Source organism: Panthera pardus, unplaced genomic scaffold (genome assembly GCF_024362965.1).
Source record: "Panthera pardus isolate Hobbes unplaced genomic scaffold, ASM2436296v1 HiC_scaffold_11, whole genome shotgun sequence".
NCBI classification, from domain to species: domain Eukaryota; kingdom Metazoa; phylum Chordata; class Mammalia; order Carnivora; family Felidae; genus Panthera; species Panthera pardus.
The window spans coordinates 2,148,337-2,166,755 of NW_026526666.1; the positions used below are offsets into that span (position 1 = coordinate 2,148,337).

Here is an 18,419-nt window from a genome sequence, read left to right on the forward strand (position 1 = left end):
CTTCTTGCAATTTCTTCATAGTCATACTGCTTAAGAGGGACCTTAGCGACCTCTTTATTTTACAGATGAAAGAATTTAAGGTCAGAGAAAATAAATGACTTTAGGTCAAACAGTAAGTGCTGATACTAGATTTTGAATCCAAGTTTTTTTTTTTAATTTTTTAACGTTTATTTATTTTTGAGACAGAGAGAGACAGAGCATGAACGGGGGAGGGTCAGAGAGAGAGGGAGACACAGAATCCGAAACAGGCTCCAGGCTCTGAGCTGTCAGCACAGAGCCCAACGCGGGGCTCAAACTCACAGACCGTGAGATCATGACCTGAGCCGAAGTCGGCCGCTTAACCAACTGAGCCACCCAGGTGCCCCTTGAATCCAAGTTTTACACTCTTCTACCACACCATGCTATCTCTGACAATAGAATTTACTTCCAGTATACTCCATCACTTCAGAAAGAGGCACCTGACCCTAGAATCTTAGCTTTCTGTTTCCTATACAAGACCTTGCCTCTCACTCCCATCCTAGCTCTCCACTTCCTTTAATCTCTTCTTACTCCCTGTGATATCTAGGACAGAGGACTGGGTATATTTGGTTTATTTTATACAGCAAAAATTGAAACACGGTCACATTTGTGGTAAAGTATGAGGGGAAATGGACTTAGGAGCAGCTGTAGGGTTCTCAGTAACTCCCCTTCGTCCCCTCACCTGGGGGTGGGGATGGTTAGATGGTTCTCAATTTTCCAATGGTGATGGAATCAAGGGTTGTGGAGGAAGAGCTGTCAGAGAAAGCTGTTAAATCTAGGTTTCCAGAGGCCAGAGGTTCTTTCTGGGGAAGGCAGCAGTTGATTTGAGTCACAGGCATCACTCTGGATCTTGGCTCCCTCTCCTGGTATGTTAAGACACCCTGAAATAAAAAAAGAAACAGACAAGACTGTGGAACAGGAAAATTACTTGTGTGTGGGAGGGGTGGTGTGGAGGGCTGGGAAAAGGCAGAGGATTTTAAAATGGCATTCAAAAAGTGTGACAAGCAGAACTTTCCCCATGGCTTTGCACCAAAAGGGATAGGAATGTTACATTGCAGGTAACAAAATGATAGGTGCTCAGTATTGAATTAAGAATGTATCAATCACTGTATTGACTTAAAACTCCAAAGGATACATTTACTGACACATACATTCTTTGATCATTGTACCTTGTCCTCTTTTGTCAGATACTAGAGGGATGGTAGAATAAGTAGGCTACACTGTTACGGCAGCTTCCAGCACTCATCCTTCAAACATGCACTGACTTACTGTATGCAATGCCGTGAACTGAGGGCTCATGGGCTACCCATCAATCAACGACTACATCATCACCTATGTAACTTGTGTTGCAGTGGAGGAAGGAAGGAATGTCAGGAGTTATTACATTCTTCTCCTTGTAGCAAACAAGCCAGCCAGCGAGCAAGGAATAGCAAGCTAGTTAAGACCAATGCATTAATCATCTGTTCTTTTACAATTTCTGGTCTGTGACCACCATGTCTCAGCCTTGGGGAATTTTAACCCACTAGTCTGCCTGGGAAACATCTATCCCTAAAACTTCTCTTACCTTCCACCCAGAATATCACCAAACACCCACTATGTGCCAAGTGTGATGCCTTCACTATCTTTTAATTCCAAGAACCCTGACAAGTAATAGCTCTTTTCATGCTCTCTTTAAAACACAGAAAACCCTCAGAGAAGTCAAGCCTCAGCCAATCCGAATCCAAAGCCTGTGTTATACCATGCCGTGCTGCCTTTCAGTGACCAGAACAGTCCTAATGCATTACGTTTGATAGCAGAGTTCCCGTTTTCTCTCCAGGGTACATCACTTGGAGAGCCAAAGAGGCCTTTAATATACAGTGGAGAAAAGGGTCTAATAAAAAGCCAAGAAAAGACCCGTCTTACCAGATTTTCTCTGACCAAAGAAGAAATAACTGTTTAGAAAATAATGCCAGCAGATTTCACAGAAGTCCAGGGAAAAGGCAATCCTCAGTAATGGGTATCCTAGACCATTAATCACATTTTGGGAAATTGTCAGCTTTACTCCACTTTTAAAACATCACCAGTTAGCTAAAGCTTTTGTTGAGGAGGTGTTGTATTTATATTCCTAAACTACATATATGTAAGAATGCTCTCCATAGAAGGTAAAGTACATTTCCACTTGTCACCAGGATCAACACATACCTCCAAATTTATCCCAGCTCTTCACAAAATTTCTCTGTACCCAAGAAGTAGAAAAGATACTGGAGGTAAAAAAGCAAAATTTAAGAGGGTAAAATATATAAAGGTTTGTCATTGTCACCAAATGTTTTTGAGGCCCAGAGAACCAGCCAAGTGGCTAAAAGTGCAGTAGGTGGTGTGGGGAGATTACATTTACTTAAAACAAACACATAAAAAACACCCCAAATCCTTAGTGATGAAGACGCAGGGTGGGGCCAAGGTTTTACTTTAAGATGCCAGAAAAAAGGAGATAAAGTCCTGCCACATTTGCTGATAAATAAAAAGAGGGAAACTTCCTACCAGGGCCTGGGGATGAGTTGTTTTCGGGAAAAAAAGGCCTTCAGCTCACCTAGAATCTCTACTATGATTTCCCTTCCCCAAGACAACTCTTGAGTCTGTAAAAGAGAAACAAAGACAGAGCCATCTCCAAGCCCCCTTCCCCTTTAAGTGACCCTGAGGTGTGAGGTAAGGCCAAGGGAAAAAATGTAGCAAAGTCTCCCAAACACAGGAGCCAGCGCAGGAAGTGTCAGTTTAGGTTGATGTTGGAAGTAAAAAACAAAGGTCAAGAGCAAAGTACTCTCAAAGAAGGTCCTAGGTACAGCTCTAGAAGGCAATGTACAACCAAGCCCACTGCCCAATAATCAAGATCTCAAATTAATCCTTTACTGATCTCTACTGCCCTCGGCGATGGTTGGCTATTTAGCAGACACAGGATCTTATGTGTTGTTTCATACAAGTGGAAAGGATTTCTAGCCATGGGGAGCAAGAAACAGGGAACTGGACGCTGCCATCTCCTCTCTATCCATTCCAACTGAAATACCACAAGGAAAATATACAAAGTTTCAAGTTCTCTTCTCTTCTCTTTCCCACAAATTATGTGGCAAGAATAAAGGAGACATAATGGGGATGAGGAAGTAAAGTTGCTATGAATCCAACAAATCCAGGGCAGATGGGTTTAGCCAGCACACTTTTGAATCAAACAAAACCCTGCAGCCTGTATGTTTTTGTTTTTTTTTTTTCTTTTGGCACTGCTCACTAGCCCCTCCACCCATGTCTGTATTTTCAACTTTTGACTCTTGCTACAGTGAGAACAAAGGGTAAGGGCAGAAGAAAAAAAAAATGATGGTGCCATTAGGTAACTACAGTATCAATTCCTAAATAGACCTCAGCGTTATACCCTTTTCCTCAGACTTAACTAAGCATCAAATGCGCTCTTCCCCAGCAGTTAGAAGCAATTTGGCAGTTTTACCTTGCACTTGCTCCTTTCCTTCAAAGCACGCGCTTCTCCTTACTTCTATGGGGGTGGGGGTGGGGGTGAGAAGGGAGAACAGGATGTTTACTTAAGAGCTATCTCACTTGCGTGAACCTCTTGTAGCTTTGTCTATGCAGTCTCAATGAGTTATTACTCAGCAATTGTGAACAGCAGCTGACTGGACATGTCCATAGTTACTCATAAACAAGTATGAGAAACGCCCCAATACCCCAAAACCCATTTGGATGATGTTTGTGTTACTGCCTACATACATGAGTGGGTATCGCATCCCTCTTCTACAGAGTGCCTTAAATAAAACAATTCAGGGGTTTGAAGTTGTGCATTTTCAACATGCCCAGAAAGGCAAATGTGGAAGTCTAAAAGCTGTTGATTCCTTGGGGGTGGAGAAAGAAACCAATTGGGCAAATCAAAGTGCCAAGAGGGGATAAGGAAAAGGGTGAGCCAGATTCCAGAAGCAGCCAATACAACTGTATGCCCTACCTACTGGGTGTATTCCTAGGCTGCTATTTCTGAAGTGTCCAGTGACGTGTGGAACTTCACGTAATGAAGGTTGCTATTTAGAACCTTTTACCCCGCCAGTGACCTAGGTGGGGTCCAGATGTGGTGACTCTCTCTTCACCCCTTAAAGCCAACATTCCTTTTATTAAGCTTCACTGAGGTATGAAAAAGGGATAGGGCAAGAGAGGGTTAAGTGTGGCTTATGTATGACAGACTACCATTCACAGCAAGAAGGGTAGATGTGGGAAAAGAATGGATCAGAAGGATCCCTACCACCACCACCCCAACTCTAGGCTTGCTTCAAAAATGCTTCTTCACTCACAACTGTACAACTTTTTGAAGACATACACAAATAGTTATCCATACAGTATATCCCACTTCATTACCAACCACTCCCTTAACATCTTGATTTTACCCCACCCATCATCCCCTTTCCAAAACTGAATTACACAGAGGATCAAACAGAAAACCCACACGGCCATGAAGATCACAGAGGCTCAGACTGCCTTCAGTGACACCGAGCGCTGGAAGTCAAAGGGAACACTTGGATTAAGATCAGTGTGAGAGGGGGAAAGTCAACCACACAACAAAGGAAACCATACTTTATTAAACTGGAAAACAAAAACATAATATTGGGGACAAAGAGATTAAAAAAAAAAGAATGGCTGGAAGACAGGCAAGTGCAAGTGGTCACAAGGAAGGGACAAGACAGGTGGTCTGTGGTATCCGAGAACCTCAAATGTGCAGGCACACACCCCGTCCCCTTGACCCCCGTCGCACTTATACCAAAAGCCAATACAATCAGATCTTCAGAGATACATCCAGGCCTTCTTTCTGCATCCTGTAGCTGGTTTCACCTTCAGCCCTGGACAGTCATGTAGGGTCTTTGCTGGAGAAAATTTAGATTTTCCAACCATAGGTCTGCTCCACAAAGCAGCAGTTTCAGCTCCTGAAGAAGTTTTCTCTCCTAGTTGTGCTCACCACGGAAGCCAGGAGACCTTGGTCAAAGCCCGAAATCTCAAAGAAAAATGTCAAACCTTCAGAACTAGTTATTTTATTAAATGATATTAATACACATTTCAAAAGGATTTCATTGTTGTTGCCTCTAAAGCATGTACTTGTTTTGTTTTCCACACTGAACACGTGAGAATATCATTCAACATATCTAATTTTAATCTTAACAGGCACCCCCACCCATTCAAAAAGGGGGGGGGGGAAGGGGGAGAAAGCAGTATTTTACAGCGGCTTCAAAACAATTAACAGCTGAAGCTTAATTCTGTATGACCCGATAACTTCAGGACTGATAGTGAATATTCTGCAATTAGGAAGTTTAGCATATTCACATTATCCAGATATGTTAGCTGTACCATATATATCACAAACGTTGTATTCCTGGGATCAAAAAGGATAAAAGTCCTACTCTCTTATCATTTTACCCTCCCTGGCATCAAACCAAAATCCATTTATGCTCACCTTTTGGGAGGGCAGAGGGAAATAGGGAGGGGGCTGTCATCTAAGCTGACTGGAGAGTAAACTCTCAATACTTAAGGACTTGATTTCTGATACTATCACTGCGTTTTAAGCAGTACCAGCATATTCACGACCCCCCCACCAATTCTCTGTCTGTGATTTTACAGTGAGCACCAAGGACCTTAGTAACAACTTTGCATATTCTGATTTCATATAAATCATGTCCTTGCCAAGACACACTATGTTATGCTTTCTTTAAAAAAATCTTGTTTATTATATTTTTAAACTCAGGTTGAAATACAAAAGTCAGAGCATGGGCGTGGAGTTTTAAATCACAGACACAGAAAGAATAAAACCCCTTTGTTTCATGTTATGAATACCAGAATTGTCTTTTTTGTTTCACTATATCACATATATACATTGTCGTCTTCATTTACTGCTGTAGACAGACTTCCTTAAAGTTAACACCTGACAGTCACACACAAATCCTCCCGTCCATCCTGAAACAAACTCAATGAGGATTTTGTAGCTTAAAAAACAAAACACCCCACAAAAGAGCCCAACCCTTAAAAGTCCATCTTTTAAACTGTACAAGGTCTTCCTTTCATGTATTAGTCATCATGCTTTTGAGGACAATCACCCTCCCCCAACATTTAGGAAGCCACTTTCCTGACATCTCCACATTTTCTGATAAAATCAAATGGTCAGAGAGCCTTTTCAAGTAAACGTTACTTTTAGCTTAAACAAGAGCAGCAGAAAGAATTCACATTCTTTTATTCTAGAATGAAAAACATCCCACTTAATTTCTGCAAAAAAAAAAAAAAAAAAAAATCCATTTCAGTTCTGAGTCAATTAGAACTCTCTCCCCCCTCCCCCCACCCCTCCCCTTACTCTTGTTTACACTTTTCCCTAAACAAATGTCTCAGGACTCAACGTAACTATATCATTTCTTTGCTTTGCTACACTACACACCCCACCCCACACACAAGGTCATGGCATCATGCATTTTTGTGGGGGAGAGCTACAGGGCAGAGAGTCTCGAGAGGGTCAAAGACACAACAGTTGGCTTAAGACCAGAAATGCATCAGGAAGATGAAGGGCTTGTGGCCTCCTAGCCACAGAGCACATGGCGAGCCCAAATAAATAACATGGAATAAATTACACAAAAACTCCCAAACTATGACGCACACCTGGTTTAAGCTGCTCTTGATCTGAAAAGCAAGTTTATGCTGACACAAAGAGTCATCTTCTGTCACTATGTTGTCCACTCTCCCCCATCTTTAATATTTTACTAGAGGAATCCAAAGCAATCCCTATACTTCCTACAGTTCTATACTCACAGAGAAGAAAATATGAAACTTGCTAGGATTCCCTAAAAAAAGAACACATATTGTTTTACTCATCTAGCTGGATATTACCAGTGTGTATACCTTGGGGTAAGACACTAAATAATATAAAATAATAGTAAAGCAGTATTTGCTTTTCAGTGTTCCTTGATATAAAGTTATAAACACTCAAAGCGTACTGATTGTCTTTTTTCCCAGTACTAGTTGTGGAAATATAAAGAAGCCTTTCAGTTTGGGGAGAAGGAAAGCAAACCATTCTTGTGTAAAATGACTAAGGGCAGAAACATTCTTTATTTCCTAGGGGAAGCAGAAGGTGGGGATAAGGCTTGAGCCTTGAAATGTGACAGGCTGCTAGCTGTAGAATGGGGGAAATTTGGATTTCTCAGGTCCTCCTCTGTAAAGATATGTATACCCACTTGTCACTAAAACACTTCTGAAGAGGTAGAATGTATAGAAAGATGCTATCCAACCTCCTCCTTTGAAATACCAAGAACAGGGGTAAATACAGGACTAGGGCAAAGAGGAAAGAAAGATGCAGGTCAATAGTTCCCTTTCCCTACTACTCCACCTTTGCTGAAAACCATCAAGCATCACTTAACATTTGGGAGGCACCATGGTAAAAACGTCTATCTCTTACACCAAAAAATTCAAAGATAATATTTCAGTTGTGCCTTTATTAGCAATTGTCAACTGTGGTGACTTTTCTTTCTGGCCAAAGCAGACGTGCAAACTGAGGGAGAAAAAGTCAATCAAGAAAGAAAAGCAGGAAGCATGAGCTTGGTTGCAGGACGTGCCAAGCTACAGAAGTCTCCCGTTCTCGTTTATGAGCGATGGGCAGGTCACACGGCACCGTTACTGGTTCCTGTCTCTAACTCTAACATTGGAGGCACACCTTATTTTAACCTGGAGATTATATTTAGCCCCCTCTCTTTCATTCCAAGGATGAAGAGTAATAATTTTTACTAGGATAGAATGACACCTGTATCTCCTCAAAGTTACAGATAGTCCTTTAGAAGAAGAGGTTCTTTTTTTTTTTTTTTGGTAAGATTTTAGGAGAGAGGTAAAGAACTCAACTTCAATAGGTCTTTAAAAAACAAAACAAAACAAAACAAAACTTCAAAGGTCCATGGTCTCCCACCTATTTCCCCTTGCAACATCTCTTGGCTTGTCAGCAGGGCACAGAGCATACAGGAAAGGGAGCCAAGCTGGTCACAGTAGTTACTCAATGGGAGAGAGAAGGGGAAAGGAATCCTTTCATTGACTACTTGATAAGCCAAGCCCAAAGAACATCCCAACATTGCACGTTATTCTCTGTACTGATGGAAGTTTTATTTCAAATGTAATACTCTTCAGTAAATGGGTAAGATTTGTTTTCCTCCCCACCCCCTCAAACCCCCAGCCAAATGAAGTGGCTCTGGTTGTGTTTCTTTGCCCCCCAGCCTCTATAAAATACAAGTAGCTTGGGTTAAGTGCAGTGGGAGAGCAGACTGGATGGAATAGTGAAATGCAAGCATGTTTGACTTGTTAATTTCGAAGGGAGGCCCTTTGTCATTAAAAAAAAGATCAAAGGAAGGAAATCAAATAAAAACAATAATAAATCAAACTCCTACTTCCAATGCTCTCTAGACTGTTCAAAATGCTTTTCCCTTGGTTTCCATCAGTACCTGGGAGGGAAGAATGGGCGTTTTGGTGCAAAGAACGGAGGGCCCCTAGCAAAAGGTGGCCTGGGTCTCTTTAGACTGTGGAATGGGTCTCTGCTGAGAAAAGGTTCCCTAGGCCGAAAGTCTGGCCGGGGATTCCGCAAAATCATACCACTCCGGTTGATGGCGTCTCTGTGTGAGGGACCCAAGTGGGGGCCACTGCTGCTGTTGCTGCCTCCCCCACCTCCTCCTCCATGGGCTGGGCCCAGGTGCTCCAGAGAATGGGAGGGTAGGCTGAGGCTCTCTCGTACACGGCTAAGGCCAGGGCCGTTGAGGTCCCGTTGGGTGGGGCCCCCATGGTCCCTGGGTCCTGGGAGCACCCCAAAATGCTCAGCCAGGGTCCCTTGAAGAAGGGAACTATGGTCCTTGGGAAATACTGCCACAGCTCCCGCCACTCCGTGCTCTGCCAGTGGTGGAGCTGGGAAGGGTACAACCCCAGAGTGGTCAACAGGGGGTGGAGGAGGAGGTGGAGTAGAAAAGGGAACACCACTCCCACCACTGCTGCTATGTTCCCCAGGGGGTGGAGGAGGGGGTGGGGTGGGGAAAGGAACTCCGCTGTGCTCTCCAGGAGGAGGGGGTGGGGCAGCATGGGCCAGGGCTGCCTCCTTTGTGAAGGGGTTCGAAAGATCCACTGTGGGTAGATGAGTGGGTGCATCTCGAGAGAAGATACCCCCATGATCCTTAGGAGGGGCAGGTGGGGCAGATGACGGCCCCACTGGCTCTCTCTGGAAGGGTGTCCCATGTTCCAAGGGGGATGGGGGGAGATGATGCTCAAATGTAGAGTTGAAACTGTTGGAACGGAAGCTGCCGACACTTTCCTGAAATTGGGGTGCCCGTTCCTTGTATGGTGCTGCTTTAAAGCCAGTGAGGCCTCCGCTGCCCCCACCCCCAAGGGATGCCAACTCAGAGGCACTTGTGGGGCCATTGTCAAAGGAGCTGCCTGAGGTGCTCAGATCAAACCAACCCACCCTTGAAGCCTCGCGCCCGTGTCCTCTATTTCCCTTCCCAGGAACTCGGACGGACTCTACGGTCTGTATCGGCTCCCCTGACATCCTCCTATTGGATGCGTTATGATAACCCAAGGTTTCTATAGGGGCCCCCTTCTCTTCGGTGCTGTCAGGCAAGTCTAAGCAGGAGGAGGAGACTCGGGTTTCTATGCGGTAGTGCTCTTCTTGCTGCTGCTGATCGGTGGCTGTCAAGCTGGGCTGGGTGAGGTTTGACAGGCCAACACCATCACTTGAAGTGCCCTTGCTGGGGGCCTGCCCAAAATGCTTATCATCCGAGGGCTTTCGCGAGGCATTTTTAAGCATATTCTTAAACTCAATCGTCGACGTGGTGGAAATGGTGGGGGCCAGGACTTTCTCCACGCCTGGTGTGGGTGGGTGGCCCGTGGGAGCAGCAAGGGTATTCTGCGGAGAGAAAAGGGAACGATGTGGGACTGGGTGAGGAGGCTCTGGGTACTGCTTCTGCGGCAAACCGAGATGCCCAGTGGTAGACTGAGACAAGCTATTGTGGTTGGAGTCAGGGGTGAAAAATGAATCATTCTTACTCGGTGACGGTGACCGGTCAGACCCCGGTTCACTCCCTCTTATGCTGAAGGCACCAAATAGCCCGGGGGAAGAGGAGAGACGGTCACAATTCTCACTAGAGTCCAGGAGAGCCCTTACAGATGGAGGGAAGGCAGACTTTACCCCGAATTCTTGGGCCCTGTGGCTATAACTGGAGAGGATTGGCTGGTATTCGGTGGTATCAGAGAGCTTGCTTGACTTCAGGATAGATTTGGCCGGCTTCTTCTCTAGGTTCATCATGGCAGAGGGTGGAGGCCCTGAGTATTCAAAATCTCGGTAATCCTCATCTTCCTGGAAAGAAGTATCTGGATAGAACTTCTCCTGTGAAGAGTCCATCAGTGAAGATGGCCTCTCCATTCCATCCGAAGGCTGTTTATAGGGTGATTCACTGCCCAGGGCAAAAGGTCGATATGTAGATACAGAATTGGAGAGTTCCCGGGGGTAGCTTTCCTCTCTCCCAGGGGGTGGTGATCTTGTACTGCTGGGTGTTGAGGAACCAGGGCTAATGATCTTAGAAAGCAGGGACATGGTGTCTACACTGCTGGATGTGGGCTTGTCCATCATCTCATCCTGGGTGGGCGTCCCACTCCGTTCGTCCCGCACAGGGGTTCCGTCAATGTTGTCAATTGACGTGCTAGTAGGGCCACGCTGGAAGTCTGAGGGGTGGCTTTCTGCTGGGGCACTGGACCCCAAGCTGCTCAGGATTGGGATGTTTAAGTTTAAGCCACTGAAACCAGGATTACCTTTTAAGAAGTTGTGGATCTTCATTTCCAGGCTTGGAGAGGTGGACTCAGACTCCAGCTTTGGCTTGGAGATCTCTGAAGATTGGCACATGGCAACTTCAGTAGGTGGGGCAGCAGGGCTAGTACTGTGGGTTCCTGTAAACCCCATAGAGTTGGATGGTAGCTTAAAAGTAGTGCTTGGGAGCCCTGGGCTTTGCCCAATTGAGGACTTGCTAGCTGATGTTGAAGAGACTTCAGAAGTTGATGAATTAGGAGAATAGTTGAAGCTTTTAGGAATAAAGGATTGGGTACTGGAGGACAGATTTCTTCCTTTGATGCTAGAGACTGTGGTGTTTGCAGGGGAAGCTGAAGTGCTCTGGGATGCAGCTTCGCTGGCTGGGACTGGGTTCCCAGTAACACTCTGAAGCAAAGATGACAGGCCTGTAGAAACAGAGATTAAAGGAGTTAAAAAGAACAACTGCCTGCCCTACAATTAAAACAATGTAGGCTAATCGGATATTCTCATTCATTCCAGCGGGAACCAGATAGACATTAAAATATGAGGCCAAAGAGAATCCAGACCAAACAAGCAATGGCTAAGTGTCATAGAAAATACTGGACCTATTTCTCAATATAAAGAGAGCAAATTATTGAAATGTTTCTAGTACAGTCATCAAACAAGTCTAACACAGCACAATAAAAGGCAACAGGAAAGGGGAGATTTTAGTGTCAGAATCATTCATAGTTTAAACAAGACAAAGCAGGAAGAGAAAGGAGGCAAATTATCCTTAAAATAACACTTTAAGCCATGATTTCTTAACGTCTGATCTGTGGAACTGTTTCTGTAAATCCAAATAGATATTCCTTTCTAGCCTCTGCAATTGTTTCTAGTAAGTTAACGAACACGGTTATTTATTCTCAAGAGAGAGATCACGTATGCACATTGCTGAAATTTGTTTGAACGGGACACTTTTTTCAAGCATCTCTTGCTAGACTTTGGGGAAACAATGGTTTAGCTATCATTTTTGGTTGTAAAATGTAGCAATAGTAAACATGCAAACACACACCCCAAAGACTTACAAAGCTAGATCATCTTATAGCTTGGAAAATTTAAGAATTATTCATCTACCCAAGTTGACACTGATGAGATTCAACCCTACTCACTGATAGACAAAACCTCAGAAGCTCTGAGAAAGAATTCTTTGGGGTAAAGGCTGAAGTCCACCAAAGCAAACTGCTCCTCCTGTAGAAAATTTTTTAGAAAAATACTTGACAAAGAGATAAAAGGAGGTCCTATAAATTCAATCATATTTTGGCAAATTTACCCAATTTCTGGTCATAAATGAAAACCTTTTGGGCATACTTCACCTGGATTTGTAGCTTTTCATCATATACTAAAACTGTTCCTTCATAATGGTGTGATGAAAGACACCAGTACTTCATATGGTACTTTACTTAATGATTCTTCAAGATTTCAATTTTAATCCATATTTACCAACAGACTTAAGCTCTGAAGAATTCTGAGATTACTCCATCCTTGGAACATTAAAAAAAAATTTTTTTTTTAATGTTTTATTTGTTTTTGAGAGACAGAAACAGAGTGAGCAGGAGAGGGGCAGAGAGAGGGTGACACAGAATCCGAAGCAACTCCAGGCTCTGAGCTGTCAGCACAGAGCCCGATGCAGGGCTCAAACTCATGAACCATGAGATCATGACCTACACCAAAGTCGGACACTTAACTGACTGAGCTACCCAGGTGCCTCCATCCTTGGAACATTTTTAACTGCCATAAAGTTATATATATAATGGTGCATGATACCCAATATTCACTAATATCTGAATAACTGAAATATTATTTCAATTATCCTGCTGAAACAAACAAACAAAAAACGTTTCATTTCCGAAAAGTTCTCTGGCTATATAACTTCCCCCTCCTAACAGTTTGATTTAATTCTTAGCAGCCACTGTTCATACCAAAATCAGAAGTCCTCAAGCACTAGAACATGACATATGACGTCATGATTTTTAAGATATTTCAGCATATCTTTCAGATACTGTGGGATTTCTTCAAAAGATCATCTTGTTAAGATAGACACTACTCAGATTTCTGATAACAGGTGATATAGTCCCTTACCACTTAATATTTTTCTTTGATTTTTTTTTTAAAGTTTATTTATTTAAGAGAGAGTGAGAGAGGGAGAGTGAGAGAGAGCACATTGTCAGTGCAAAGCCAGACTCGTGAGGTCATGACCTGGGATGAAATCAAGAATCAGACGCTTAACCGCCTGAGCCACCCAGGCACCGCAACTTTCTTCAATCTTAACGGGCCATACTCTATTGGACTTTTTGCCCATTGAAGTCATTCTTTTGTATTAAAAATCTGTCAATAATGGCTGTGGGTGACACAATCAAAGCAAAGTTCTAAGAGATCCCTTAGAATCTCTATAGGCTTTTAAAAATGCATCTATTTAAGTTGCTGGATAAAGTTTCTTAAAAGTCAAGCATTCTATTTTCCACAAGGAAATGAAAGGTGATGAACCACCCAGTTACTCCACAAAGATTGTCTTCTGGGGTCCCCAAAAACACATTCTGTCAGAACACCTAGTTCTGTTCAAATTTTGCCTGATGAGAAAGTCCATATGATGCTGGTGTCATAATCTACTGAAAGGAAAAGCTGTAAGTATTATTAATGTCCCCTGGAGGCTCCTGGTTGAGAACTTTGATACAGAGTTAAATCACTGTATTGAAGATATTGCTCTGATATTTATAATTCACTGAATAATTATACTGAGGTGCTAAATAACGATTGTGCTTGTATCTGGAGGTTTTGAGAACAGAGAGCAGGTATGTTTTATGAAAAAATATTAAAGCAGTTTTAGACACAAAACAGATAATTAACAAAGTATACTAGGTTCAAATAAGGTAGAGATTACAGGTACAGAGATGTGGTATACCTACAAATAAAGGCCTCTAAATTAGGACATAAAAAAAAGAAAATCATTTCTCATAAGATTTTTGATAGTAGATTGACCTTTCTTACTGTCTTTAGCTTTGGTTAACATTAAAAATATAAGCCTCAACATATACTAACCGGTCCTCAGAGCTGGAATAAATGCAGCCCCTAGAGGGCTCATGGTGTAGGTAAAAGAATACTAGAATCCAGTCAAGCAATCTGGCTTTTAGTCTCAACTCATCACTGAGTAGATAAATTTGTAACCTTAAAGCAGGTCACATCACCTCACTGAGCTTTATTCTCCTCACCTGAAAAGGAGGGCATTAGACCAGATGGTATTTTGTCTCCTTCAGCTTTGACATTTTCTAATTCTATAAATGCCAGCTTGTAGATAAGAAATATAAAGAAGACAATGAACTAACTGTATTATACATTTCATGGCTTTGGATGCTTCAGAACTGGAACCCAGGATTCAAGTCCCTGTGGCACAGGTCAGTTTACCTTGCAGTGCAGGGGCTGACTGTGTCTGGGTTTTGGAAAGAGCAGACAGAATGCTCTCTGGGGTGATCTCCACCTTTGAGAGGATATTTGCCAGAGGATTGTGAGATGTTGTCGGGGCAGGTGCAGGTGTTTTCAGGCCAGTGCTGAGGTTGCTGGGACTTGTAGGAGTTCCTGGAGAAGGTCTTGATGCAGGACTGACCCCTGGTGGCAGAAAGATTAACTCAAGAAAATGCGGTTCAAAATGACCATTAAATTCACAATAACTTTCCACTCACTCAAACCAGTTTGGTATGTTTAACAGGAATGCTTCTGTGACAGATCCACAAATAGGGCATATCATGGCTTGTACAAAGGAAAAAATGTGAAAATTAGATTAAAATCTGCTCCTGTCTACTTTGAACACCCCTAAAGTAAACAAGTATTTTCAGATGTATTTTTTAGTTTTGAGAGCCAAAAGAGACTTAGGGAACCTACTTCTTTTCTTTCTACCAAATGGCATCAACACCACAGAATCTTGTAGGTGCTCAGTAAATATTGCTGGCTCATTATGATCAGAGACATTCCAATTGTGTAACTCAACCCACTGCATAATTCTATGTGATTAATAAATTATTTGCTTTTGAAAAGGCCTTTAAAGTGAGATTATATAAGCAACTTCCTTTACATCTTTATATTTTATTTATTTTTTTAAGCAAGTTCCATGCCCAACATGGGGCTTGAACACATGACCTTGAGATCAAGAGTCCCATGCTCCACCTACTGAGCCAGCCAGGTGCTCCTACATCTTTATATTTTAAAACACTGTGTTAATTTTTAATTCAGAAAAAAAAAACGGTATATAATAAAAAAAGAAAATAATTTTTGAATGACAAAAATATGAATAGGTAGATATTTCACAAAGAAAAATAAAAATGAAAAAGTTTTTATCACATTGTTAATCAAAAAAATGTAAATTAAAACAAGTTACTTTTCTTTCTTTTTTTTTTTTTTTAAGTAATCTCTATACTCAATGTAGGGCTTCAACACATGACCCTGAGATCAAGAGTTGCATGCTTGAGGTACCAGGCTTGATTCAACTGGTGGAGTGTGCGACTCGATCTCAGGGTTGTGGGTTTGAGCCCCACATTGGATGTAGAGATTACTTAAAAGGAGCTGCATGCTCTACTGACTGAGCCAGCCAGGCACCCCAAAACAAATGGCTTTTAAGACTGAATTTGACAAAGATTAAAATAAAACAAAACAGTGCTGGAGAGGCTGAGAAACAAAGGGAACTTTCATGTGCTTGGTACATAAAATAGTACATTTTTGGTGATCATTTTAGAATAACATGAAAAGATTAAAAACCTGTATGTTGGCTGGGGGGGAGAGGGGTAAATGGGTGATGGGCATTGAGGAGGGTGAGCACTGGGTGTTGTATGTAAGCGATGAATCATGGGAATCTACCCCCAAAACCAAGAGCACACTGTACAAACTGTATGTTAGCCAACTTGACAATAAATTATATTAAAAAAAAAAAACAAACCTGTATGGGTTTTTTTGGTCTTTATATGAGAAATATAAATTTAAGTTTTTATAAAGAAATTAAGTAATTGGGATTTTCTTCAAATTTATCAAGATTGGGTAAGGCACAGCAGAAACCAGAGTGGCCATGTGTTTCTACTGTTGAAGATGAATGATGAGTACACAAAGGTGCTCTACTTGTGTGTATTTTCATTAACATTTCCATTAAGGAAAGAAAAAGCCCTATATACTCATCAACCATTTAGGAAGGGTTGTGCATAGATTTTAGCATCAAGGTGGTTCATTATAGTATTCTTTAAAACAGTGAAAAATTACAAAAATATCAGATGTCTAGTACTAAAGGCTTAGATAAGTTCATATACAATATGCTTCAATTGAAAGAAAAATTATTACAAATATTTAATCTACCAAAACATTCACACACACACACACACACACACACACACACACACACACACACACACACTGGTAAAGTTAGACACAACTGGTGTCTTTCAGGGTAGTAGGGTTGCAGGTTATTTATTTTATTCCCTTATTTTATTTTTCTATAATGACCATGTATTGGTTTTTCGACTTAAAAAAATCACTGTTAATTTAAGGAAAAAAAGCAACAAAAAACCCAGACTGATGATGGTTCAATTGGAAAGATGAAAATAAGCCTTTTATCTTCTTTATGGGGCTTACTTACCAGTATTTTTCATGACTGATGTCAGGCTACTAAGGATGGAACTGATCTTTGCCAGATCCACATTAGCCAGGTTTGGCAAAGCCAGTGCTGGAGAAGGGGACAGAAGAGAAGTATTCACAGGCTTTGGAAGAGGGGGCGTTGCTGTCATGGTCACAGGCACTGGGGTACACGAAGAGGCCTTGGAGATACTTTCTGTTGGCTTTGTGGGTACAGAAGTGGAAGCAGCGGACTTCTCCGCAGGTTTTTCCTTCCTGTCCTCTACTGTTTAAAGAAAAGAGGTGAGACTGCATTACTGCTTTCCAGACTTGACTTCCAGTATGAAATGTGTCCTAATATATCCGGATGTGGGGGTATAAAGCACAATGCTTTAGAGAAAAATCATTCACTCACTTCATGATTTTTACATAAGCCATACTCTTTATGTTGCTTCCCTCCTTCAACACCTGCTTAAAATAAATTTCCCAAATTCATTTTTTATCTTTTTAAAGATTTCTTTGCATTTTCTTAGTATTTGTGTATTAAATTTGTACATTTCTGGGATCATGTTATTTGGTACACACGTGTTCTTTTAGTTACAATATTTATAGTCATAAATTACCCTGTCTTTTCTTTTCCATTAACCTGAGAGCTTTCTAAGACATAGAAACTTATGCATTAAATCCAACAAAACTCCAACTGCCTAACAAGAATGATTATAAAAGCTTGGGATGTCAGAGAAACAATGCACCAATCCAGGTTAATTTTGTTTGTGTGCGTGTGTATATATGTTAATTAGAATGTATGTAATCTCTACACCCAACATGGGGCTGGAACTCCAGACCCCAAGATCAAGAGTCACATGCTCTTCTGGCGCCTACTGACTGAGCCACCCAGGGGCATGGCTTTGGAATCTTGGAAGGTCAAGAGTATAAGTGCCCCTCCTTCTAGAACAGTGCTGTTCAACAGAAATGTAATTCAAGCCACACATGTAAGTTTAGCTTTTCTAATGGCCACATTAGAAAAAAAAGTAGAGGGGTGTTGGGGTGGCTCAGTCGGTTAAGCGTCCAACTCTTAGATTTCAGCTCGGGTCATGTTCTCACAGTTTTCAGCTGAGTTCAAGCCCTCCATAGGGATAGGCTCTGAGCATGCTTGGAATTCATTCTTTCTCTCTCAAAATAAATATAAATAGACTTAAAAAAAAGGGAGAAACAAGTAAAATTAACTTTAATTATATATTTTACCTAAGCATCTCTCAAATATTTTCATTCCGTTATAAATATAAAAATTATTGGGGCACCTGGGTGGCTCAGTCGGTTAAGTGTCTGACTTCGGCTCAGGCCATGATCTCACGGTCCGTGAGTTCGAGCCCCGCGTTGGGCTCTGTGCTGACAGCTCAGAGCCTGGAGCCTGCTTCGGATTCTGTGTCTCCCTCTCTCTCTGACCCTCCCCCATTCATGCTCTCTCTCTGTCTCAAAAATAAATAAACATTAAAAAAAATTAAAAAACATAAATATAAAAATTATTGAGATATTTTCACTTTTTTGGGTACTAAGTTTTCAGAATCCAGTGTGTATCTTTTAAAAAAAAAAATATTTATTTTTGAGTGGGGTGGGCAGGGAAGGGCAGAGAGCTACGGTGGACAGAGAATCCAAAGTGGGCTCCACACTGACAGCAGGAGAGCCCAATGCAGGGCTTGAACTCATAAACCATGAGATCATGACCTGAGTCGAAACCAAGAGTTGGATGCTTAACCGACTGAGCCACCCAGGTTCCCCCTTCCCCAGTAAGTACCTTTAAATTACAGTACATCTCAAGTTGGACAAGCCACATTTCAAATGCTCAACAGCCACAAGTAGCTAGTGGCTACCATATTGAACAGAACAGATCTTGAGCAATGATTCTTAGCCCATGTGGCATACCAAATCCTAAACTGGGATAATGATACCTTGCTGTTCTAATCTAATC

The 18,419-nt window shown here is 42.0% G+C and overlaps 1 protein-coding gene across 8 annotated transcripts in view; it reads right to left on the bottom strand.

The window, feature by feature from the left end:
- Positions 1 to 575: 575 nt before the first annotated feature.
- The window catches only part of RPRD2 (regulation of nuclear pre-mRNA domain containing 2), a 99,829-nt gene continuing 81,985 nt past the window's right edge, over positions 576 to 18,419 (bottom strand). For 2 of the 8 annotated variants that reach the window (XM_053889968.1, XM_053889965.1), the window contains 4 exons: positions 16,476 to 16,736; positions 14,267 to 14,467; positions 8,487 to 11,253; positions 4,595 to 5,023 (listed from right to left, as the gene is read on the bottom strand). In XM_053889968.1, coding sequence (XP_053745943.1) covers positions 4,984 to 5,023; positions 8,487 to 11,253; positions 14,267 to 14,467; positions 16,476 to 16,736 — 3,269 coding nt within the window. In that variant the 3' untranslated portion in view covers positions 4,595 to 4,983. Of the gene's footprint in view, positions 900 to 4,594; positions 6,283 to 7,476; positions 11,254 to 14,266; positions 14,468 to 16,475; positions 16,737 to 18,419 lie in introns of those variants that run through there. The other 6 variants (XM_019432872.2, XM_053889978.1, XM_053889973.1 and 3 more) reach the window with 5 other exon arrangements.